General features: G+C 43.7%; 1 protein-coding gene across 5 annotated transcripts; it reads left to right on the forward strand.

Moving 5' to 3' along the window:
• The first annotated feature begins 275 nt into the window (after positions 1-275).
• On the forward strand, positions 276-24,851 carry LOC132907584 (syntaxin-1A). Of its 5 annotated transcripts, none has more exons than XR_009658215.1 (10): positions 276-540; positions 4,576-4,662; positions 7,729-7,828; positions 11,466-11,540; positions 12,009-12,191; positions 12,299-12,372; positions 12,444-12,581; positions 14,871-14,981; positions 16,991-18,240; positions 18,339-24,851. XR_009658215.1 is itself a non-coding variant. In XM_060960828.1 (10 exons), exons 1-9 carry the CDS (start codon positions 508-510, stop codon positions 18,225-18,227), a joined length of 882 nt encoding a protein of 293 aa, XP_060816811.1. In that variant the 5' UTR covers positions 279-507; the 3' UTR covers positions 18,228-18,240; positions 18,339-24,851. The 5 variants fall into 5 exon arrangements, 2 of the variants coding, with proteins under 2 accessions (XP_060816812.1, XP_060816811.1); XR_009658214.1 differs by lacking the exon at positions 14,871-14,981 and adding an exon at positions 13,569-13,679 and having other exon boundaries at positions 278-540; XM_060960828.1 differs by lacking the exon at positions 14,871-14,981 and adding an exon at positions 13,569-13,679 and having other exon boundaries at positions 279-540; positions 18,147-18,240.

A 24,851-nucleotide genomic window follows, 5' to 3' on the forward strand; every position in this document is an offset into this window, starting at 1 on the left:
CGGAGATTCACTCGCTTTTTTTGTTTCATTTAACGAAACAGAGTATTACAGAGTTCGAAGAATATTCACGTATGAGGGCGACAGATTCAAACATATATCGATAAATTGGAGGAAGAAGAAATCGAAGAAGTTCTGAATTTTACATTGGAGGCTGTATATTTAATGGAAATATAGATCAGTATGGAAAGCAAAATTCTTAGGGTAAATAAATGGTAAAGGAAGTAGAGGGGGAAAATGACGAAGGTGGGGCTACATTGAGGTCTAGATTCGGTCCTGAGTATAGTTGACGTCAGCGGCGCATGCGCAACAGAACGGACGGCACTGCAGAAGCAGCCGAGTTCGCGAGTGTATCGATTTTACGATCGTGTCTCTCGCCGCTAGTGCGTCCGTTTCCTTTAGTTTTTAGTGGTCGTGCTCATAGTACATGGATAAAATCGTGAATGGGATTAGTCACTAGTCTCATCGTTCCGTACACCCGCTGACTCGCAACACTTTGCCACCCTCGCCATGACTAAGGATAGATTAGCAGCCCTCGTTGCGGTGAGTTTTCAAAAACTAGCTATACTTTTTTCGAAATCGAGTCGAATCACCGAACGGTCGACGATAACTTGCCCGTCTACTTTTTCCTTCCTTCTACCTTCCTTTTTTCTGTGGTTTTCTCTCTAGTTTTCTCTAATTCATGCGTGCTCTCTCTCTCTCTTACTCCTGCAAATCTCAGTTTTGTTAGTGTCTGTTTGTAATTCTGTTACTCTGACTCTCTGCATCGTTCGTATTTTGTGACGTTCCAAGAAACGATATTCTCTCGCGATATATATGCACTTATAATATATATATGTATATATATATAATATATATATATACACACATATATATGTATTTATACGTGTAATATAGTACATCGTCGTTTCATTCGACGAAATCAAATATTTCCTTTAAAAACACCAATCATCAAACGAATCGATGCTCGTTTACTGGTAAAATGGAAAGAAGGCGTTTCCGAGATGTCTACTTGACTGTCAACCATTCGGTAGTTGAACAGAGAGCGAGAGCGAGCGAGTGAGCGAGCGTGAGAGTTCAGAAAAGAGGGAGAGAAAGAGAGAGACCAATGCCTCCTGTGACTGACAGGTGTTTGCCAATATATGTTTTTCGTCATCGTTTATTTCATAACGATGACAGAGTTCTCGATGCCGGTACAAGTACATTCAGGCAGTCACTTTCAAATGGAAGATTCATTCTTCCGGATGACGTTCGAATACTGTGATACAATATACAATGTTCCGGGTATTGACGAGTATTTTTATAGTTTCATTGGGAGGTGACCGATCGTACGTAGGAATAGAGGTGTCGGTGTCGATGACTCAGAGGCGCCGACTAATACTCACGAGAACCTGCTACATATGTATTTGGGCGTACCTGAGCCCATTCGGCGATCGTTTTCCTATTTTTCTTCTTTCGTTTGACTTTAGAAAGAAAGAAATCAGTGGTTTCTAATTACGATAAACAATTGCTCTACGAACAATCCCTCTTATCCCCACACTCTTCCCCCTCCTTTACATATATTCCGACCAATCGTGAAAATCAACTTGCTTTGTTATCTGTCTTTTTTTTTGAGATGTTAATTATGTGCGGTTGTCGTGCGTATTGTTCGATACCGTGCAAGGGACAAATCACTCGTGTTCAAAATTATTTCTCGATCGTTTGTCGCGTTACGTAGATAGTATATGTGTAGTTTGTTTAGCGTGCCTAGCTGAGTTAGACATTGCGTTGTGTTCTAATTCTTTCTTCTTCAACGGCCTGGATTTTCGTACGAGAATGCGTTCACGATCGAAACGCTTGGAAATCGGCGAATCGTACGCTCGACTTCTAATTGAGTTCTCTTTATTTTTTGATACAACTGAAAATGGTAGTCAAAGTGAAAAGTCGCATAAAAAAATAAGAAGCAAATAAGATGTATGTATATCGTAATATTTATTAAAAAGGGATGACACGGATGTGTGTTTGTTGCGTCTGTATAGGTTATGCCGTATGATAAGAGCAATAGCAGTAGAACTTGTTGGGGATAGTTAGGTATTATCCAAAAATCAGAGTTTATTAGAGTTTCGAAAAGAAAGAATCGAGAAAGGACGGCCTACTTTTTCGTTTTCGTGTTTTATATAATGTATCGTGCAATAATCTCGACATCTTGATATAATCTCGAGTAGGACTTCGAAACAGTGGCGGATATAGAAATCTTTCATGGACGGAGGGCGAAATGTGAGAATTATAATAGGAACCCATATTATAGTAATATTGTAAATATTATACATAAATACATTATGCAAACTTCTTTTTACAAGATTTAAAATTTGTTTGTAATTTCTATTTTAATATCTCTATCTGATACCGTAGTTTAAACAATTAGATTCACATTAATTACATACTTAACACATTTATCAGAATATGACAATATCGATAGTTTTATATTTTATTAGTTGCATTTAAGGAATTTGAAATTCAGTGAATTATGTCTCGTGACAAATTTTGCCAGGTCTGCGTTTATTAGTTAGCTGTAGATAAATGAAGGAGGTACGAACAAAGAGTTAAGGAGGAGAGATCGATGAAAACGTACAATAGCTGGAATATAAAAATATATTCGCGTAGAGACGATTAACCCTTTATAGTCGGATGTCGCCACTGTGCCGGCATTTTAAAATTTCTCATCAAAGTCGGATGTCGCCATAATGGCGGCATTCAAAATTTATTTTCAAATTGTAAATATTTATTGCTTCGGTAGTGGTGGTAGAAAAATATGCCGATCGCAGACAGTTAAAGTAGCGTTAGACCTGTTCGATGGTTTGAACGAGGATGAGATATAGAGTGTGTAACGAGAACTAGTACGGACGAGATTTTCCGTTTGATTCGTATGTAGACATTGTTTGGCACGTGTTTGAAAATACAACGAAGCTTTGCGAGTATCGATCGTATTGGACTGACGATATAATTATCGGACGTTCAGTTTGTTAGTGGAGTAAAGGTATCGTATTATTCGATACGAAATGCGGCACATATAACAATTTGTTAATCGGAACGGAATAATGAGTATCGTATCGGTCGCGAGTAAAATACAGCAGTATCGATGTGACTGGTCTTTCACGTCCTTTCTCGTGATCGTGTCTTCGATGCTAATTTGCCGGCGGGAATCTACACGCCACGAACTGTTTTTCGGCAACTTGTCGTTGGTTGACATCACGTTCACTTTACATTCGGGGAATCGGTCTTTAGAAAATGAGCCGTTCACAGTTCAAAATGTTTAATTCCATTTTTGGAAATTTTGCAGATCTTTGTGCTAAAGCAGTCGACTGATACTTATCTATAGTAATATCGTAAATAGAGAAAGCCTCTACGTAGGTATATGTGTATGCCCGAGGTAATCTCAGAAACTATTCGATCGATTTATATAATTCCTTCACCGTTGGAAGGTACATTTCCTCCAAATGGACACAGACTATATCTTATTATACGATTCTGCTTAACCGTTTGAGTCGCAAGCAGCGCGATCGCGCTGTTTAGATTTTGTGTCGAAAAGTCCCAGTATATTTGAACGCTACAGACGACTGATGGTATTTTGTACTTTATTGTCATCTTCTCAATAATTTTTATTGAACAGATTTTGAAATATTTATAAACTAATAGTACGCGTATATAATTGTATAGGTGTATTTCATAAAATAACAAACATGATGAGATTTATTGCACCGCTTGTTTCTCTTTCTAATCGATTATGATTTTTCTACCCTGTTTTTTCAAACACCTCTGCCATCCGAACGGTTGAGGAAGCGAACGATGAGCGTAGATGCGACTCAAATCGGATTAATGCAGCTTGGTTTTCACTTCACGATTGCGTCTTTACGACTTGCTCGACCGACGGTCGGAAAACACCTCCTACAAATGTTTCTCGAATACCATTTACCATATCGATCTTTATTACAAACGTCGGAGAATCTAGAATGGCTAAATTAAATTCCACCTAGTCTTTTATAATTTCATCGACTTGGTCTACTTTCTATTTCCTGCAGTTAACACTTTACCGACTGATAAATCGGTTTTTGTCACCCACGCTTACCGACTGATAGTCTATTAATCGGTTTTTTGTCGCCGGCAATCCTTCTTATTATTTGAACAGTAATTTGTTATTTAGTACTAAGGTACCTTGCTCAGTTGCGTCAGTCGCGTTGCTTTGTAAGCTGCCACAGTTTTATACCAATTTGAAAAACTTACCGTTCGCGATGAACGAAAAGAATGGTATCGGAGAGTCTAAACCGAAACAGAGCCGACGGCCAGGGAGAATCTGCGCCTGAGATGCCGGTCGGACGTGCGTATGCTGTTGAACCGCTAGCGGTCGGTAAAGTGTCAACCGATTTGGCGAATAAGTGGCTGAAATATGTACCAACCGATCGATCGCTAGCATGTACACGAATTGAAAACAACGTAATCCGAAAGATGCTGACTGGATGATAGACGTTGATGGCGCAGTCGATACACGCCAGTGCAAAAACCAAATCGACTATTAACGAATACTTTGTTGATTTGTTTCAGGCCCAGTCGGACGACGATGACGTGGCGGACGATGTTTCCGTCAACGTTGGCGGGCCAGATGATTTTATGACCGAATTTTTCGCGGAGGTAAGTATACAATCTGTACAACTGCGGACGTTAAGTCTCGTTTCGAGAGAAACTCTATTTCCCAGCATGGTATCTCATCGCCAAGAAACATGTTTTCTTCCCTTTTTCTTTCTTTCTCGTTTCCTCGATTTATTCTCCGACAGATCTTATCTATTTGCCCCGCCCCTTATCCCCCTCTTCTGTCTCTTTTTCGAATTATTTCACACAACCGCGAGACAACACATAGCAGCGTATTATACGTACGCGATCAAGGGCGATTAAACGACAGATCGAAAGTTCACGTAAATGTTAAGATCGGCTATGATCGAATCTATCGATTCCATGTCTAGACGATCGGATTCCGTCTGTTGAGCGACTGGATGGAATTATTTTTTTCAAAGTCGCCAACAACGGTCGAGTTTTCGCATTGATACGAAAACGATCTGTACGTAACTTTACCAGTTAAAACAATTGACGAATTCGTCGTCGGACTCGGAGATCAGAATGCAAGAGATCGAAGTATAGTTGTCGCGTTCACGTGTTTATTTCGACGGAATCGCAATAAGCGATGGAACGAAATTTATCAACTACGGTATGCGTATGAAAAGTGGTTTACGTATCGTAAGCGCAGGAAGGCGACGAACGATCGGCATTTCTATTTGACGCGGTTCCATTGATTCGTCGATGAACGGGGGAACGCAGTTACAAAGGAGATGCGACCAGTCGTCGACAAACGAGCTCACGTCGATACCGAAACGCAAGAAAATTTCTGTTCGGATGGTTTCGTCTCGATATTGGAGAATTAGGTCGAGACGACTCCGAGCCGAATGGCCATATCGCGTCACCTATCGCGTACAAAATGTATCAAATATTTCAACCCCTGTTTTCGCATCCATTCTGTCGGTATGTTATTCACTGTGCGATTTTCTCGTTGGGTCGCGTTACTCGTACACCCCCGTTCATAAGTGTTAGGACACGTACTGGTTTCATAGGAAACGCGACAATTAATCTAAAGTATCAAGAAAACGATTAATCGATCAGAATTTTATAATCATGCAAGGATACAAATTTAGAAATTTGGTTCGATTATGCGAAATAATGAACGTAGTACAGTCAATTATATCTAACAATTATTATTCTTTTTTAAATTTAAATTCTATCGAAAAAATTGAAGATAAATTGGATATGATAGCAAAATGCGAATATGTTTTATATTGCATTGGAAACTAAGTGATTGTGGACGTTGTCATTACCAGCTAATGACAACATCCGCAATCACTTAGTTGCCAACCCAATAGAATCACTTACAGCATATCTCATGGCAAATAGCAAAAAATACGAACGTGAAAATGAGTGAGAACGATGATCAAAGAATATAATTATTTGTTACATCAAATCGACGAGACTTTTGTTCAAACGTGGAATATACATATATGGATCTGAAGGGATGGTTGGATGCGTGTTCGATTCAATCACAGAGTTTAGTTTTGCAGTGGTTCATTTTTGACGCGTGTACGTTCCGTACTCGTCGGAAGCTGCACCTCAGCGCTATCAGTTGTTTCCTGTTCGCGGAGAAGTTCGTAAATTTTGTATGCGTTTTGGAGAGGGTTAGTGTTGTTAGGGGAAGTTGGTAGACGTAAGGGGATTTTCTTGGAGCCCGAAGGTCGCGACTCGATCAACCGTGTGGACCGGCGTCGCGTAGCGAACTCTTTTTGCAAAATTAACACTTTACCGACCGATAATCGGTTAATCGGTTCTTTGTCACCGACATTTACCGACTGATAGCTTGTTAATCGGCTTCTTGTCGCCGACAATCTTTCTCATTTGAGCAGTAATTTGCTATTTAGTACTAAGGTACCTCGCTCATTTGCGTCAGTCGCGTTACTTTGTAAACTGCCACAGTTTTATACCAATTTGAAAAACGTACCGTTCGCGATGAACAAAAAGAATGGTATTGGAGAGTCTAAACAGAAACAGAGCTGGTACCAAGGAGAATCTGCGCCTGAGATGCCGGTCGGACGTGTGTATGCTGCTGAATCGCTATCGATCGGTAAAGTGTTAAATAGTTTCGGACTCGATGTTTATGACACCAACGATTTGCTATTAAGGGCGCCGTAAAATATTTCAGCGAGATCACGCAACCAAGGAAAGTTGTTTATTGGAAGTTAATGGCTTTCTCAAAAATAGCTTTAAAAATAGCTTCGCCGATAAATCGTGCTTGCTAGCCGTTTGCATGACAAATTCCTGTTTTGTTCGTGCAACTAGTCGCTACAGATCTTTTATAGTCTAACTTTTCTTATTGGAGTTCACGTAGGTAATAATAAAGGGTGGCGTACGTCGATATTCGATGCGAATCATCACACCGGAACAAACATTGTTTGGGAAACGTAAAATGGAAAAATACGGAAAATGGGAATTCAACGCGACTCGATACCACGCACCTACGCATTACCGGCAATTCGATGTAGGAAATCAGTGTAAATAGGATCCTTGACATTTGCGTTCATTGCTATTTGCGTGGGCTCGTATTAACTCTGACCGCTTGTTTCGGTATCCGATCTTTTTTATTCTACAGCGCGTGGGAAGAGACAATTTTAATAAAGGTGAAACATCGGCGTGAATCGTTACCGTAGAAACGACGTATCAACCACATGTCGCCATTTATCGTTTCGAAAATAAATTCAGTTAAATCTACCTTTTCTCCTACTGGACGAGCGCTGCCCTACAACGTTTCAACAATCTTATCGACCGATGTTAAACGTTTTACTACTCACGTATGTTACGAAGAAGCAGCTACTAACCGATTTACTCTTTAATTTCTGTGGATTTAGCTTCGTAATACGATGCCTGTGAAAACTATATATTATTCAAACGAGTTCACTATCCATCGCATACTTTTCCTTCCTTGCTGGATTATTTTCCGTTCTTCTTTCTCGTCGTATAACTCACGATCGATAGTTCATATTTTTCAATGTATTCTTCCCCATTTCTCTCTTTTTCTATTTGTTTTCTTTCCTTCGTTTCTGTATCTTCTTCGATTTTTATCGACACCGCTACGTGGTTTAACTTCTTCTAATTTTTCCATAGGTGGAGGAGATCCGCGAAATGATAGACAGGATCCAGACGAACGTAGAGGATGTGAAGAAAAAACATAGTGCCATCTTATCGGCACCACAAACCGACGAAAGTGAGTTCCAACGGTCTCTCCTTATTCTTATCCGTCTCGTGTATCGATCGCGCAAACCATTGTGCGAGAGATCCAAATCAAAATTGTTCCATCGTTGGATACGTTTAATCGCTGTTTGTAGAACGCAGACGGCCCATTTTCCGTAGGATCAAATCTATTTGCTTCCGGCTGATAAACAATACGCAGAAAATAGCTGCGTTGCAGCGAGTATGGAAAAACGTGTACGAGTCGAACGCGAAGGATTTTTACGTCGTTCGTCCAGTCTTTCGGAAATGGTGGTTAGACGAGAAAAGGAACAAAATTGGACGGGTAATAAAGAAAGCCAGCGAAGCAGGAAAGGAAAGACGACAGGGAAAAAGAACGGAACGATAGAACGACAAAGATCGTTAGAAGCGTCCAATACGATTGGTCTTACCCTCCTTGCTATCGTAACTGTCCACTTGGCACTCATAATTACAGATTCGTTGCTTATAGTAGTTTTTCTTGTTTTACTAATCTTTAACGATGCTCCATTACCGGCGTTCCGGTTATTCGACAAACCGATCAGTTCGATTCCATTGTTCCAACTGGAATGCTTGCCGGCAGATCTCTCTTCGGATCTACATATGTATCGTATATAGGAAGCGATATAAATAGCAGGATTATGTTCTCCTACGTCCGAGGATGGATATAATCGACAGAGTGAGAATGCGATTCGTGTTTCCTTGTATTATTATAATTTTCGAATATAAAACGAGCTGCTACATCGATACACCGAGCAGCGGAAAACTGATCTTCGATTTCGGTAGACCGCTTGATATATGCGAAAAAATCTCTATCGATCGTTGGAACGATTTGTCCAGTGTACGCGAGCTATTTTATAACTGTAGGTTAGGAGTCGAAGCATCGGAGAAATAGCCAGAACAACGAGGCCAGGAGGAGAACCGAAGGATAGAGACGCGAATGTGCGCGCGCGATAATTCACGAAGAACGGAGATGAACACCGTGAACGACCAAGTCGAGTGACGTTGTTCGTCGCGAGAAACTGGAGAGGACGTCCCGATCGATGCACCACGAGTGCACACTGCACACACGTACTTACTTTTACGTCTGACATCGGCTGACTTGGAAGCGTTCTAGCGAAAAGATCGATCGAGCTCTCTTGCTCCTCGTTCAAACGCGTATCTCGTTTCAAAACGAAAAACGAAACCGACAACGGTTTTCTCATCGTCGCTATCGCTATCGATCTATTTCTTCCCACGTGCTCGTACGATGCTTGATCACGGTCGTAGAGATACGAAACACAGCGTCTGCACCGTCCTAAAACAGTCAGATGGCTTCGTTTGCCGAAGGAACGCGAATGCGATTAAAACGCGATTTAGATTGGGTTTAGATAGCATCGAGTCGATTTTCTAGCTGTCGGTTACACGAGCGGCGTGCCACGATCGCGAGAAGCGCTTGTTATCGAAAGGTTGTCGTATCGAAGATCGTCTGTCGCGTATCTCGATAGAACGGATTCGTTGGAATAAATAGGTCGCTGAATGCTGGTTGACGAAGGGTAGTTCGATTTTATCATTCGCTGTGCTGCTCGTTACGCTCGATATGTACAATTCGTAGCGGAAGCGTGCGTTCCATATGGAAACGTGTTTGATAAATCGCGGACGAGAATGCCGGGTCACGCACGAGCTTGCCGAAATCGGAAGCGTTCGAGAGATCGATATCGCGTGGCGTTCGTCGTTTGGTTCTTCGAGAGGAAAGAAAGGAGGCAAGAAAGGGAAGAGGAAAAGAGGAAATTTTTCTGGAACAGGAAACGCGCGCGCCATTCGATCGAATTCGAGCGTCCCGTGTCTCCCGGGCGTGCCGAGTTCTCGAGAGGCTTTGGAAGTAGGTCTGGCACGTTTCCACCCCGTATTAACCCAATTCCATCGAGCACCCTCGACGCAGGAGAATGCGCGCGCTCGTCGCGTCACCTATGAGAACGCGTGCACAGCCGGCGATTATACTAGCGGAATCCAATTCAATGTCGAATTCAAATTCGATCGGAGATACGATCTTGGAAATCTCGATCGGTCGAAATGTTTTCCTTTCTTCTCCGTGCGTCGTTCGACCGCGTCTCTAGGCTCGAGCCTCCTTTTTAACTAGTATTAGTAGGTACTTATATATATGTCGAGTTCTCATTGGGGTTAGGTTGGAGTTAGGCGTGTAACGAACCTTCATTTGGATTAGCCATTGTTGTTATACAATAGAGATGATATTTACTGGTACAAATATGATTATTACAGAATTGGACAAGTAACCGCGGTGATTAGATACTCGAGATGCCAATGATAATGATCTTAAGTTCGATAACGAATTCACGGTTAACGGGATAGCAAATGCGCTTTCTTCCAAAGTCTAAGTCGAACTCAACTTACTTGTCCACAGTATAAGTAGAACTCAAGTAACTAACTCAGTCCAAGTGGAACTGCACTTATATGCTTTTCTCTGTACCTCTCTGTACCCCTCGAATCAAAGAATGTTCGCTAGGACACTCGGTATTAACTCGTCGTAAAGACGATGTGTAACTCACTGATGAGATCGCATGCGACTGCGTATGATGAAACTCTCCTCTCCTTACGATCGCCTTCATTTATATTATATTGGTCGAGGGGGTACCGATAAAATTCCAATCGCCTCTGTTAGACGGTTCCACGTAGCGGCAACATTGTTTCTGCGCGGAATTTGATGATAAATACAATATGTGTGTGTTCTACGATATTGATACTCCGAGGCAAAACCACACGTGGCTTGATTTGTCCTTGATTTGATATTTTTAAGGAGAGCTATACAATTACTCCATACCTCTGTTAGGTAGAAACGTTCATCCCGTGACCGTGGCTACGTTTAGCGACCAGTTGTGTCACTTCGAGTCTAAGTCTACTGTCATAAATCTCGGGCAAACATAATCGGATTAAATCATAAACAACTACTTCTAAGTTTCATTCAAGTACAACTATAATAAAAAGTCTAGGTTAAAGTATTGGGGATCTTCCCAAAAATTCCAAAAGATGTCCTTTCATCTCCAATATATAGATAGATACGTAGACCACGTAGGTGCATGTGTTACGTATGTATAGAACGTACGCGACACGACATGGGTAGCGTACGACGGATATGGTACGTTTTAATAAACGCGCGATAATTGGCGATACGGTTCCGCGTGGTTGGTGGAATTGATCGGGCAACCCTGTCGATGAATGACGAACAGGGATGAGAAAGGGGTTACAAGGAGTATCCGGTGACAACCGGGTCAGGTGGAAAAGACTTTGCCGATGACAGCAGGAAATACCGATCGAGTGGAATCGTGTCGTTGCATTTTTGCTTTACCCCGTTTCGGGTCCTAAGGAGTCGCCATCTGTCGTGTTCTCTCGTTCAGGCAATTAACTCCGAGCGTAAACGTAACCGAAACTCAGGCCACGAGAGAGCTTGAAAAAAATGTAGATTATCTGGTTTCAATACCCTCGAGGTATCTCGAGTGGTTCTTTTACGAAAGAAGAATTATGGGCCGTTGACGAGTTGCTTGTGAATTCATGGAAAGGGATGTATCGAGAAACGTGGTTAAGCGATAGTAAAATAGGTAGATAACAGAATGAATCAAGTTCTTCTTCTTTCATTGCAGAGGTTAAAATGGAATTGGAAGACCTGATGTCCGATATCAAGAAAACGGCCAATAAAGTCAGAGCTAAGTTGAAGGGTAAGAGCCAGATCCTAGATAAATGCGTGACACAGTAAATGCAAGTCTTTATACGAATACCGAATAACGTTAATTCGTCCAATTGCAAGATTTACTCTAAAAGTATGTCTATAACTATATACGTACGATGGCCGTAGTTAAATTGACCGTGCGTTGCGAATAGCCGATCGAACGTTTGATTCTTGACCATGTCGTGCCCCGATTTGGGGGTGTATTTATAGTGTTAACAGAGGCACGCGTGACTTTTGTCTCTGCACGCCCCAACATCGTTTTCGGCTTGAATGAACGCGCGTGTAAATCTTCACGGGCAGATTGCACGCGGAGGTATTGGTGAAAGCCACGGGCATCTCTGCTCGCTATAAATAAAAAGTAGTCGCGTTTTGAGAAGACAAGCATGTTGTATATATTTAGTTTGGACTGTGTCCGCTAGCCGGCTCTGTTTTGATATTATGTTTCCCATGTGAACAGTGATAGAACAAAATATCGAGCAAGAAGAGCACACGAACAAATCTTCGGCGGATTTGAGGATACGCAAGACACAGCATTCGACGCTTTCGAGGAAGTTCGTCGAAGTAATGACGGAGTACAATCGAACGCAAACCGATTACAGAGAACGGTGTAAGGGAAGGATACAACGACAGCTGGAAATCAGTAAGCGAGGATCATTGCTTGTATCCGTATATCGTATAAGAGCATGTAGTTGAGCGCGTGTTACGCCTTACGTTAGAGTTTAAACGACCATCGGTTTCTACTTTTAGCCGGTAGGACGACCACCAACGAGGAACTGGAGGAAATGCTGGAACAAGGAAATCCGGCGGTGTTCACGCAGGGGGTAAGCGTTTCGTTTCTTCGTTTCTACATGGATCGAAAACATGGTGCTGTATCGAGACGCGTTTCTCGCAGATTATCATGGAAACGCAACAAGCGAAACAGACGCTCGCCGATATCGAGGCGCGTCATGCCGACATCATTAAACTAGAAAATTCGATCAGGGAACTTCACGATATGTTCATGGACATGGCGATGTTGGTAGAAAGTCAGGTAAGGTCCGCGACGTAACGTCGTAGTTGTTTAATCGTCCCCCAATTCACCCTCCGACTTTGCTTTCCACAGTTTGTCTTTTCGGTTATTCGTTGTTATATTGCATCCATTTTTTTTTTTTGAAAAATGTTTCCTCTTATCTTCTCGTGGGATAGTCTGTGAGCGTAGAAATAGAGAGTCTCGGTATTTGCATAGTACTTTTGTCAGCTGCTACTTCTGCACGTCACCGCTACGTTTGTTTATTTCGATCGTTCGTTAAGTTTCTTCGATACGCTCACGCGATACCGAGATTTTTATATTTACCGTCGTTTTGTTATTTAAAATCTTATTCGTTTGCGTTAGAGGTAAGTATAACATACGGGTGGCAAAGTTTAACGAAGCACACGGAAATACTCGGGAGACGGAGAAAAGGATGAATTTTAAGAGGGGCGTAGCGCGAACCATGTAACTTCTCTTTCGCGGCCAGCTTCTTCTTTGCGAAACACATCGGCTATTCGCTTTGATCTCGTTTTTGGTGTTTGTCGAGTTCTGTAACGCGGCGGCCATTGACAGAGCTTCCTCGCGAGTTTTCTTGACCGCGACGGTTAACGAGGAAGAATAGGTCAATGGCCGTTGTTGGTAAATTAAAGATGCATGCTATACCAGCGAGCAACTAAATGAATAACAGTAATAACGATATTATCGATATTAACACGACGATAACGTCAAATCTTTTATCTTTTCTTTTTTTTTTTTATCAAGCAGAGAAATGTAATTAGCAAGTTTTGGACAACTCGAGCTCGACTCGACTTCATATTTTTTATTATCGTCGTGGTTATGGTTCTCTCTCTTTTTCTTTCTCGTCGTTTTCCCTGTTCCGTGTGTAGCGGTGCATGAGAAAAATCTTGATCTTAATCGTTACTCGGCTTTTAACCGACTATACAACTAACATCGCTCTCTCTCTTCCCCTGTTACGCTGTGTGGATTCGCGCCACGCACCTACTTTAGGGCGAGATGATAGATCGCATAGAATACCACGTGGAACACGCGGTGGACTACGTGCAGACGGCTACGCAGGACACCAAAAAAGCGCTCAAGTATCAAAGCAAAGCTCGACGGGTGAGTCCTCCCCAGATCTCAAACCATCGATCTTTCGTTCGCGTCTAATTGGTCACTTTTTGTTTTCTCCTTTGATCCTCTGCCTGCCCCCTCTCTATCATTCACGACGACTCTCTTAACCTTTGTCCCTTACTCTACCTATCCCCTCTTACTTCATCGCGTTCATCCATGTATTCGCGGTTCTCTTTCATCCTGTACATTTTTACGCTACTATGTGAAACCTTTTACGCTTTTTGGTTTATCTGGTGCGCCTATACGCGTATGCTTACTATTACTACTACCACTACTATTACTACTATTACTACTCTTACCATTATTACTACTATTACTGCTACTACTGCTACTACTATGACACGACATCAAATAACGACGACGCTTTCTCTGTCGTTTCCGTTACCACATTTTGTACAATCGAAACGACGCTCGCGTGTATACTTACACCTATGTGCGTTCTTACGTTCGATGTGCATATATGTATTACGATGTATGTATTACGCGTCCTTTACCCACTTTGATTGTTTTTTCTACTTTTTCTATGTACGCGCGCGTATATATATATATGTGTGTGTGCGTGCCTCTGTGTCTCTCTACTTGTGTCGCTCTGTCCTACTGAAAATGAGTGTGCTAAATGTGGCTCTTATTTGTACTACTAAAATCCCACGTACTAATCTGTGCTCTCTAACCGTCTAACTCTTACTCACGATTGGATTTGTGCGTACACGCGCGTGTACACCTGGTCATATGTGAAAACACAACGTGTACACGCGTTTTACGTTGTCGCGCGCGAACCATTGTTTGGGCTGGCGTCGCGACTGTTTCCGAAACCGCGGGGTGATGGCGCTGCCGATACGCTGCGACGTGTGCGGTATATGGTGTACCGCGGTGTGTGGCTTCGCTCATGGTGTGTTTACCTCTATCCGTGCACGCTGCTTATGCGTATACGTACGCTCGTCGTCGAATCCGATTACGTTCGTGTACGTATACGTGTAAACGCACATGAACACGCGTGCGACGAAGCATAACGATTAACTTTGGGTACATCCTTGTTGGAGGCGATCCACCGGTTACCGTTGCGATTCCTTTTCGTCCCGTTCGATCTCGTTCCCGAGGTCCCGATCCCCATCCTTCGATCCGCGCCATCTTTTTCCGTTGTTCGTTTCCATCCGTCCTATCCCTGGTACGGCACGTCAGGGTGAGTTAGTGGACCGCATTGAATACCTCGTGGATCAAACCGGCGACCACGTTGGCCAAGCCTGGGAGGAGCTGATCAAGGCCGAGGAGTATCGAAGCAAAGCTCGTAAGGTAAACGAATCGAATCGATAACGGTTGATCGCCGCCGGATCGCTTTCGATAGAAAAACCGATCGATAGGAGCGATAATTATCCAGCGGCGATCATCGATAGTTGTTCCTACTTCGTTATAGGAGGAACGCGAGGGGAAGAGGCCCCGAGGATTTCGTGGCCAAAACACGAGACGACAGCAACCAGTCGACGCATATCTTTCTCTCGATATCTCGCGATTTCTTCGTTCTCTCTCTTTCTTTCTTGCCTTCCTATACCACTGTTTCTCCTTTCTTCTTTCTCCTCGGTCGTATCCGTATTTCTCCGACGATGACGACAACGACGACTCTTTTTGTCGACATCCGAAGCCACTCGTTCAGTTTTTGCCTCGCGACACGGATCATCGTACGCGTTAATCGCTCACTTGGTTTGCGAATTCCTTTTTGAAAGCGATGGCAACGGATCGTGTGTCGTGTACGAGTTTCTTTCTCTATTTACATACGTTCTCTCTCTTTCGCTTTGCTTTTGTTCGACTTTTCGATGTCGTATGTCGTATGTCGTGTGTCGTGCAATACGTTCGAGTGCAAAGCTGACGCCGGCGTAGATAAACGTATCAACAGCATGTGCAACGTAAAGGTACGTCATCGGCCGCTTCTCTTCTTGCTTGCGAACAGTCGCAAACTTCCATTTTTAGAATCAAAGCTGACGCAACAGTTCGCGCGGAAACGCGTGTTTCACCTATTTTTTCTCCTCTCTTTACGTTTTCCCTTCCTCTCGACTCAAACCTTAATAATCTCTTCTTTCGTCCAATATTATCGGTCGCGATCTCGATATCGATCTCTGTCTTGCTTGCCTTGCCTGTCTTCTTCTCCTACGTGTTTTCCTTGTTAAGTGTGCAAGAACCGATGCGTCTGCCGCTTTCTCATCGAACCGTGGAAACGACACGGCGCAACGTTTCCCTACTCCTCTGGTGATTTCTGCACTTTGCCCGCGCTTCGACGGATTCTTTCGTCGCTGTTTCGCCGGTTTCTCACACGAATCGTATCTTTTTTTTTTTTTCTGTCCACAGAAAATGATCTTCATCGTAATCTGCGTCTTAATATCGGTCGTGATATTAATCGCCATAATAATAGGAAGCGTTCCGAGCTAAAGAATTCGAGAAACGCGCGCTAGGAATTGGGTAACGGGACACGATGCGATACTCGGGATGTCGGAACGCGTGTGCGACGCTTGACCGACGCTTCGATACGACGCCAAGAACAGAGGAAGAGCGCCGAGATCGTTACGAACGATCGAACAGCGACGATGATAGGCGCGCGAGGGGAACAAGCGAAGAGACAAAGAAGCGCAGCTAGAGAATATCATACTAGTGGTAAACGGAGTGGTTGGTCAGCGACGCACGTAATTACGTATAAAGAAATAGATGACGATGATTTCGGAATTCGCCGGAGGATTTCGGATTTGCCGCGTTTCTAAACGTTGTTGTCGTAGCAGATTCTTTCTAACGCGCGAACGCAGGCGCCTCGTTCTTGGCAAGTGGAACCAGCTTCGCTATTTTCCTCCGAGCTCTTGTTTCCCTTGGCTCTGGTCTCTAACACCTAAAAACGAAACTTGTTTGTTGTTCGTAACGCAATAACCCTCATTAACCCACAATCGCTCGTCTCACTAACGCGCCAATCTTTTCTATTCGCACTCTGATCGCCGACTCGTCCTTGTGCCCTTTCGCGCCATCTCTCGTAACATCGTAGAATCGGTGCGCGCGAGATTCTAAAGCAGAGTAGAGCCACTGCGATAGCTCGAGAGAAAAGAGGGCGACAGTGAGTCGGCGATTCGATTGCCTGGAATCGAACTCTCGCGATTCTTCCTCGTCGTTTAGCGAGTTGGTCGCACGTCCTCTGTGGCGATCGTATCGGCTTCTCGAGCATTGGCCCGAGCTCCAATTTCTCAACCGAGAATTTTCTTTCGCGGCTCTGTTCTTGGATGCGCTTTGTGCGTTCATCGAGTGACAGCAATGTTGTATTTTGTTCGCAGAAATTGATGTTCATCGTAATTTGCCTGACAATAGCGATCATCATTCTCATAATCATTCTGGTATATGCGTTGTAAGAAGATAGATCGACGATACGAGGATTTCAGTGAAGCGGTACGAAAGCGAACACGAAAGTGGACCATGAAAGAAAAGTAAAAAAAAAAGACAAAAAAGAGGAAAGGCAATGTTTTCGTTGAATGGCAGGGCACACACACACACCCAGCCACCTCGCAGAAAAAGGTCGCGAACTAGCAACAGCTGCGGCGTTTTCGCGTATACGCGTCGTACGTTTCGAAAGCGAACACGCCGGACGCTGTCGACGATTTAGAAATACTCGCACGAGTTCTCCTCGTATTCGATTCGTTTGCTCGAGAATCGCGTACGCGGTCGATGCTAAGTGCGCGCTCGTGTGCGACGCCGTTTTAAACGTCTTCCCCGATTTTCTCGTAACCGTGTCCAGAATTATTATGAAATTTGTGTATTTCCAGCTACGTACCTTGTCGCGTATAAAAGTGATCGCGTAGCACGCGTAGCCGTGGCTCGTCGAAGGTACACGAAGGTACACGAAGGTGGATGATGAAACCAGACGACGATCGGTCCCAATCGCGCGAAACGAATTTCCAGTTAATTTCGCACGATCCTAAAATAAGTAGGCGATTGGTACGAAAGAGGTACATGTAACGACGATATTTAGGGCGGATAATCTCGTTAACCAGAAATTTACGATTTTCTCGTATCTGAACGCGTATCGTGTCTATGCAGCGATGCGAAAAGAGAGCAAAATAAAAAAAAAAAAAAAAAACGAAAAGAGAGAAGCGAACGCGCGAATCTAGGATTCGTTTGATGCGACACGATCGGACGATCCGGCGAGATTTGGGAGGATCAAGAGCACACGAACAGTTTGCCAGCAAGTGGTCAGTGACACACGCAGAGAGGCATGCGAAACACGTGCGATTTAAAAAGAAGATCGAATACGATGTTTGCGTGGGTGTTGTGTACGCGTAAAGAGAAGAAAGAAGGGAGGCGTGATGCAACGTGGCGTGTAGCATATACCACCGAGGAGATCAAAGTAGTTACGATAGGAACGAACCGCTAAATTGCGTACCGTGTTGATAATCGATCATTATGTTTTTGTCGATGCATTGATGCCGAGCGCAGAAGAAGATCATGATCATGGTCTGCCTTGCTATACTCGCCGTCGTTCTGACTACCACCATCGGTGGATATTTTGGGCTGTAAACGCCGCACCCAGGTACCGTCCATTCAATCTTTTGGTCCACGTATACGAACGACATCGGCGAGAACGACACGCGTTTTCCATTGATCGTCTTTTGTTTTCTTCTTTTGCAGACAAATCCGAAGAAGTTGCCGTCGCGTTCGTCACGGCGAAACGTCGGCAACGTTCGAGTCCAGACAAATCGGCCCGAAACAACATTGGACACCTCGGCCGTTCCAAGTCGCACGATCGTCGTCGACTGGAACTTCGCCATTGTCAACGGCAACAGCAACAACACTGGCTCGATCGCGATGTTGTCGACAGGCCTTTTGTCCGCGCGTGCCGCTCCTCGTCCTACGGATCGTCGCTGTATTTTGCCTTCTGTTACGCTTACGCGTTAACGTAAACGCGTCCAACTTCTTCGTCATCAGGAAGGAGGAAAGAAGAGGAAGAGGAGCAAAGAAAGGACGTAGACACGAATTAAGAACGAGAACGGAAACGAGGAAAGCGATAGCTGATAGAACGAAGAATCGCCGTCGTCGTTGTTTGTTTGCGCGATCGTCGTTTGTCGCCTTAGCTTCGCCATCGTTGACCGAATCGCCGTCCTCCTTAGTTTCTTTCCGTTTTCACGCGCTTCCATCGACAGACTCGATGCGCGGATAGTTTCGTCGCTAGCCTCGCTTCGTTCCACTTTCTATCATCGAGCGTAAAACTTATTAACAGCGCCACAGTGATCTGTCTTGGTAGGCTCGGTTTTCGCTAGATCTCAACCTCGTCTTTACCCCTTTTTCCAACCTCTCCTTCCGTACGCGATCGGTCATTTCTCAATTGCGGTAAATAGCAAGTAGCGAGTAGCAAATAGCAAATAGGAAATACCGACAGCCAGAAACGCGTACACGCGAGAAACGATTAAAAGGCACGGACGACGTATAGCGACGAAGCGACCTTGTTGTTCGACGACGTATCGAAGCGGCAAAATTCGTGTCGGAACGTCAACGAGCGAGCGGCGAAGCGAGTCCTTCGTCGATCTCTCTTGAACGATCACGGTGCCTATCGCGATTATTGGTCGTTGCACGGCCGACAATCAACGAGACGAGGATGACACGCGTGATGTTACGTCGGAGTCGAGCGACGAACGTCGTTTACTTTCGCTCGTACGCGATCGATTTTACTCGAGGCTACCGGGCCCTACGTACGTAGGTACGAGCGGAAAGAAAATAAGCGGTGCTCTCGCGGGTGACCGCCTGCGAGAATAGGTCGTATCGATGTATCTCGTTCCGAGCCAAGCCTAACACCCAATGGAGTTTTTCTGTAACGCGAGGCGTCGCGCGAGGCTACCGAGTAACCCTCTCGTTTTTCACGCCATTTTCGGCGTGGTGCGCCGGCTCTGGTAGCCGTGTCCAATTAAACCGACTACCTACCGAAGTGCATTCTTTTGACTGTGATTTTTAACCGAGCTTGGAAATTAGTTCTTTACGGACCTCTCGAATGTTTCGAACGCTTTCGAGCATAGTCGCGCGATAGTTTTCGAGACGCGCATCACACGTACCCGATCACTCGCCACATATCATGTACTATTCGAAGCGTGTAGATTTCTAACGAGCCTTCCCTCTCTCGCTGCTTCTAACATCGCCGCAACTGTCTTCGATCGAACCGTGCCAGTTGCTATATCGCGTCGAGATAAAAATCGTCAACGATGGTGACGTGTAAGTAAACGAACCGAGAGAACCCTCATATTCTCCGAACGATAAGAAACGGCGAGACAAAGAACAGTTTGGCGAGACGCATCATTGGTAAAGACAGAGAACTCTGTTTACATAGAAAAAAAGAAGAAAAGAAACAAAACCGTATATGTAGCTAGACCACGCGAGAGCGCAAAGGACGAATTTCCAAGCGCGTCGCAACGTTAGGATAGCTTTCGTTCGACGAAATACGTATACACCTAAGTAGTTTGTTTCTCGCTTTCGACGTGGCGTCATCATCGACTGGTCGATGCAAGTTCAGACCGGTTAATCGAGAACGACGAGTCGAATAGTGGAACGTCATTGACTTCGTGTTGCACGAAACGCCATTAGGGTATTGGGTTCGATCGACCGATCGGCGTAATCGCTTTGCTTCCCTTCGCGAGAGGTCGCAACTCTTTCGATCTTTGCCGAGTTTCGCGACTTTTCTCTCTCGATTACACATAACACATACACACACACGCGCGCACACGCACGAGAGCCTGGTGTTTTGTTTTTGCAGTTCAGCTCGTGGATATTGAGTACGTTGTCAAGTACTCCGAAATAATCGGCCAATGACCGATTCAACGACAATAACGACGGTACTACAACTACGACCAGGACTATTACGACGACAAAGACTGGAACATTCCTTTCGATTTCGTTTCCGATTGTCCTTTGTCCGATTTAGTTGGATTTCTGTTTCGCGAATGATCGGTCGAGAAGCGAATATCGGTTGAAAATCGAAAAGAGCTTCTCGCGAGAAGCGTGCGTCGTTGTTGAAGCGATCGGTCACACAGCGCAAGGAACAAGATGCTGTTGAAGGACGCAAGGAAATGGACGCAGAGACGAGGAACACGCGATGAGGAGAGAAGAGGAGATCTATAAAGTTGCAGCAATAATAAGATATAGGTGTTACGGGAAACTAATTAACGCTAATACAATCGTCGACGATAAAATCTGGATCATACCGATGTATGGTATCTACACAAAGTGTATACATATTTATTGCTATATGTGTATATATATGTATATATATACACACAAAACACTCGTACGTATATACAGACAGAGAGAATACACACACGAAAAGCGCGCGCATGCGTGCGTAATACCGTAGCTCACGATTATGAGCGCGAGACACGAACCATGCAGTAACATACACACACACACCCACACACACACATACACGTACTCGCACACCTACACGAACCGCGCTAACGCGTTCACACAGAAAAAATAAAAACATATTACATGTATATATAAATAGGTAGTCGGCACAGTCGAAAAGAGTAATATATTAACGATGATAATTTATTATTCGCGACGCCTGTTGCTCGTGTAAACTGTCGTCTGATAATTGCTTTTCGGGCAAGAAATGGGCGACGTTCGTGTTAATGTTTTGTTGATTATATTATATGAACGTTGAGGTACATGCGTTTCAAAGATTATGGGTTAATGTTTCAGAATGATATAAGAAAGAGATGAAACAGAGGTAAATGGTTACGCTACACACAGGCCACGTTGCTGTAGCAACGATATTAAAAGTAGAATGCGATAATGCGATGAAGACGGCGATACGATGCTACGATAATAATAAAAACGTGGCTAATATACATGGTGAAAGGAGGGGGAACGTACGACACGATCATGATGATAATGATAACGATAATTAACGATATTTCAAATCACTTTGCATTGTACAGAAGCATACTGATTGTTAGTTTAGGTAGCTACGTTGCCACGATCTATTATTTAATCGTTGAATACGATTAAGGAATAAGTAAAAAACGCGGAAAATCCCTCTGTGACGAGTCGATCGATATGCCTGGTTGTTCGAATCGGATCGGATGGTATTTTGTTGTTGTGGTCGCGATCGCACTCGCGGTCAACGTCGTCGTCGTCGCCGTCGTCGTCGTCGTCGTCGTCGGCGGCGGAGAAGCAGGTGGAGGAGGATCGCGAGAAGAAAAATTTCTTTCGCTTTCGCGTATGTGTGTTTTGTCGGTGGAAAGAAAGGGAACGATAAGCGGCGGCGGTCCATCTGTTCGACAGACACCCTCCTCCAAACTTGGTTGCTTCGCATTTTGAAATCGAATCGAATCGCGCGCACCAAGTGATCGTGGTGATTGCTTCGACGAACACGGTTGATCGATTGGTCGATAATCGTTGATCCTCTCTCGGTGTTGGTTCGATGCCGATCTACGATATACAGGAACAATCGTGAACACGTTATCGGCCTTAATGCGATCGGTCGCGTATCGCGTATCCGCACCGAGACGAGGGATCGTCGCAAACTCTCCCCTGTGCGCATCATTTTTGTATATATCAGCCTTCGCGATTTGGAGACAAGTCGTTCACCTTTTGTTCGACTAGCTTTAAATCTCGCATCTTGTCGTTAGCGTTTTTCTCAGACGCGTGCGCGCTCGTGTGTAGCGATCCTCGCGATAGGAATTGAAGAATCACATTTACTTTCGTACCATCGAATAAGTTTTCCCGGCCACGATAGATTTATATGTATAATTTGTAATAAGTGTATGTATCGTCGGTAATCTCGACGGTCGGTATGCGCATAGAATACGTATTTTGGCCTAAAAAAAAAAAAAACTAGGAAAGAGGAACTTTCTCGTTCACACGTTATATATATATATATAATGTATATTTATTTATATATATATTACCTGTGGCTTCGTTGATTTCCTTTCGTTCACGAGGAGAGATTTCACGAGTGCGAATCAATCTTTGATCTTAATTCGCGCAACGGTACTGTCCGTCTGTCCATCTGTCTGTCTATCTGTCTTTCTTTCATTTATATCCCTTTTCTTTCCTCCTATCTTTATTATACGTTGTTGTTTCTGTTTTCCAATAAATAAATAAATAAATAAAGCGATCGAGACGGGAAACGCGTTTGCATCCGATGAACGTTAGCAACGCGAACTAACGAAAGACAAGACCGACAGATGGGCTAAAGCGTGAGCCAATCAGGAAGCAAACACGACAGCTAAATGGGAATTGTGACGAAGCAGAGGGAACGCTTTAGAAACCTCGAACACGACAAAGTATCGAGAATGTACATTGGTCGTGTCGCATCGGTGCAATTATTACTCTTCGAGAGACTATTTCAATAACCTTATGAGTGTCAATTCCACTTTCGAGCGTAAATCGTAAGTTTGCGAATGTTTTCAGACAAAAGAACAAACGAACAAAAATAAAGAGCGACCGTGATTGGGGTGTTGGTGTTAAATCATAACGATAAGAGAGGTTACGTGGTCGTGTCTCTTGACTGCCACGCGGCAAAGTGAGATTATTATAATAAATTTACATTATTGAGAAAACTAATTAGGGAATGAGAGAGTGGGAGAGGAAGGAGTAGAAAGCACGTACGTACGAACGAGCGAGCGAGCGAACGAGCGAACGAACGAGCGAACGAGCGAGCGCACGAACGAACGAACGAAAGCAAAGAAGTAAGAAAGTAAGAAAGTTGGGAAAAAAGGAATGTGAAAAGAGAGAATGAGAGGAAAAGTTTAGAAAGAGAAGCAACGTGCGATCGGACGAATGTACTGACAAACGAACGAACGAACGATGTTTAAAAAGATAAAAAAAAAAGTTTGAGCGAAAGAGTGCGTATGCGTGCATGCGAGAGAGAAACCGATGCACGAAAGAGATACTTTGAAGAATTTAGCACGTTGAACAATGGTATGGAAATACTTTTTATCGTAGACACACTTCTATTAGGCGAGAGAATTACAAGGACGATGAAAAGGCAAAAAAATAGAAAAAGAAAAAGACAAAAAGAGACCTGTATTAAGGATTACTTATTAAATAAATGAACGGTGTTTTTTCCGCCTATGAGTCGTATTTGCGTCGAGCGAGCACGGATGCATTCACTTCTCTTTCTCTCTCTCTGTTAAACGAGAACAGAACGAGATAGATCGTTATTTCGTTTCCATCTTTAATGCGATATTATTGTTATTACCATTATTATTATCGACACTGTACAAAGTTGGCAATAATCTTAAGAGATCCACCGTCGTAACGCGTTTACTAGCAGCTGTGTTTGACGACAGACAAAGAAAAAAAGGAGAGAAACGCGAGGCGAGGTCCGCGCTTGTCACCCAATGGAGAGAAGAGAGCTCGTTGCAGCATCGTCTAGGACTAAACAACGGGGCTGTCGAAAATCTGACGCGCGATCGAGCGAGGGTGGCGGTGTCCTTTCGGCATCGCCTGATCCTGCACAAAAATATGAACGCCTCTGCGAGCCTGTATCGAATATACATACGCATTCCTGCACTATAGACTGTAGCTCCTATAGATATCCTATAGGTCTGGCTCGCTTTGCAATACAGAGGCTACCGAAGTTTCCAAGAAAAAAAAGTAAAAAGAGAAGAGATGAAGGGAAAAAAGGGTACGACGAGTCCGCGCTCCGCGTGAGCGTTAAATTGGCGAATCGTCGAATCTTCGTCTTTTTTTCGTCGTGATACGATAACCGTACAACAGTTTCGTCTCGACCTTTCGGGACATTTTCGTCCTCTCTGACTCCCGATTCGCCGATTTTCCGTCGCGTTCTGCGAGTTATCTTCGATCTATTGATCTGCCGAAGCGACAACAAAAATAAAAAAGAAAAAGAGTCAAGCGTTTACTGTACAATTATATTCTTTTACGTTAACGACTTACTATTGAGTAGATGAGTAGTATATTTTACATTACCAAAATATGATAGCGTTACTTGTCTTACCCTAATTTTATATATCATCGAAGATACGTATCCGCAGGAATAACGATTATAGTCAGCACTACAGTGAAGTTACTATACGTCTGTAGATAACAAAGGTCCGCAAAGAGATTTTAAAAACCGACACGATGTTCAATGTATTTAAATCTTCTCTCTCGAAAGATGAACAATATACAAGAATATGTAACGGGAGTGAA

Source organism: Bombus pascuorum, chromosome 5, assembly GCF_905332965.1.
Source record: "Bombus pascuorum chromosome 5, iyBomPasc1.1, whole genome shotgun sequence".
Classification (NCBI taxonomy): Eukaryota; Metazoa; Arthropoda; class Insecta; order Hymenoptera; family Apidae; genus Bombus; species Bombus pascuorum.

Coding starts and splice junctions, on each gene's coding strand:
- LOC132907584 (XM_060960829.1), top strand. CDS start 508: ATGACTAAGGATAGATTAGCAGCCCTCGTTGCG. Junction 4,663..7,728: donor TGACCGAATTTTTCGCGGAG/GTAAGTATACAA, acceptor ATTTTTCCATAG/GTGGAGGAGATCCGCGAAAT. Junction 12,192..12,298: donor ACAACGACAGCTGGAAATCA/GTAAGCGAGGAT, acceptor TTCTACTTTTAG/CCGGTAGGACGACCACCAAC.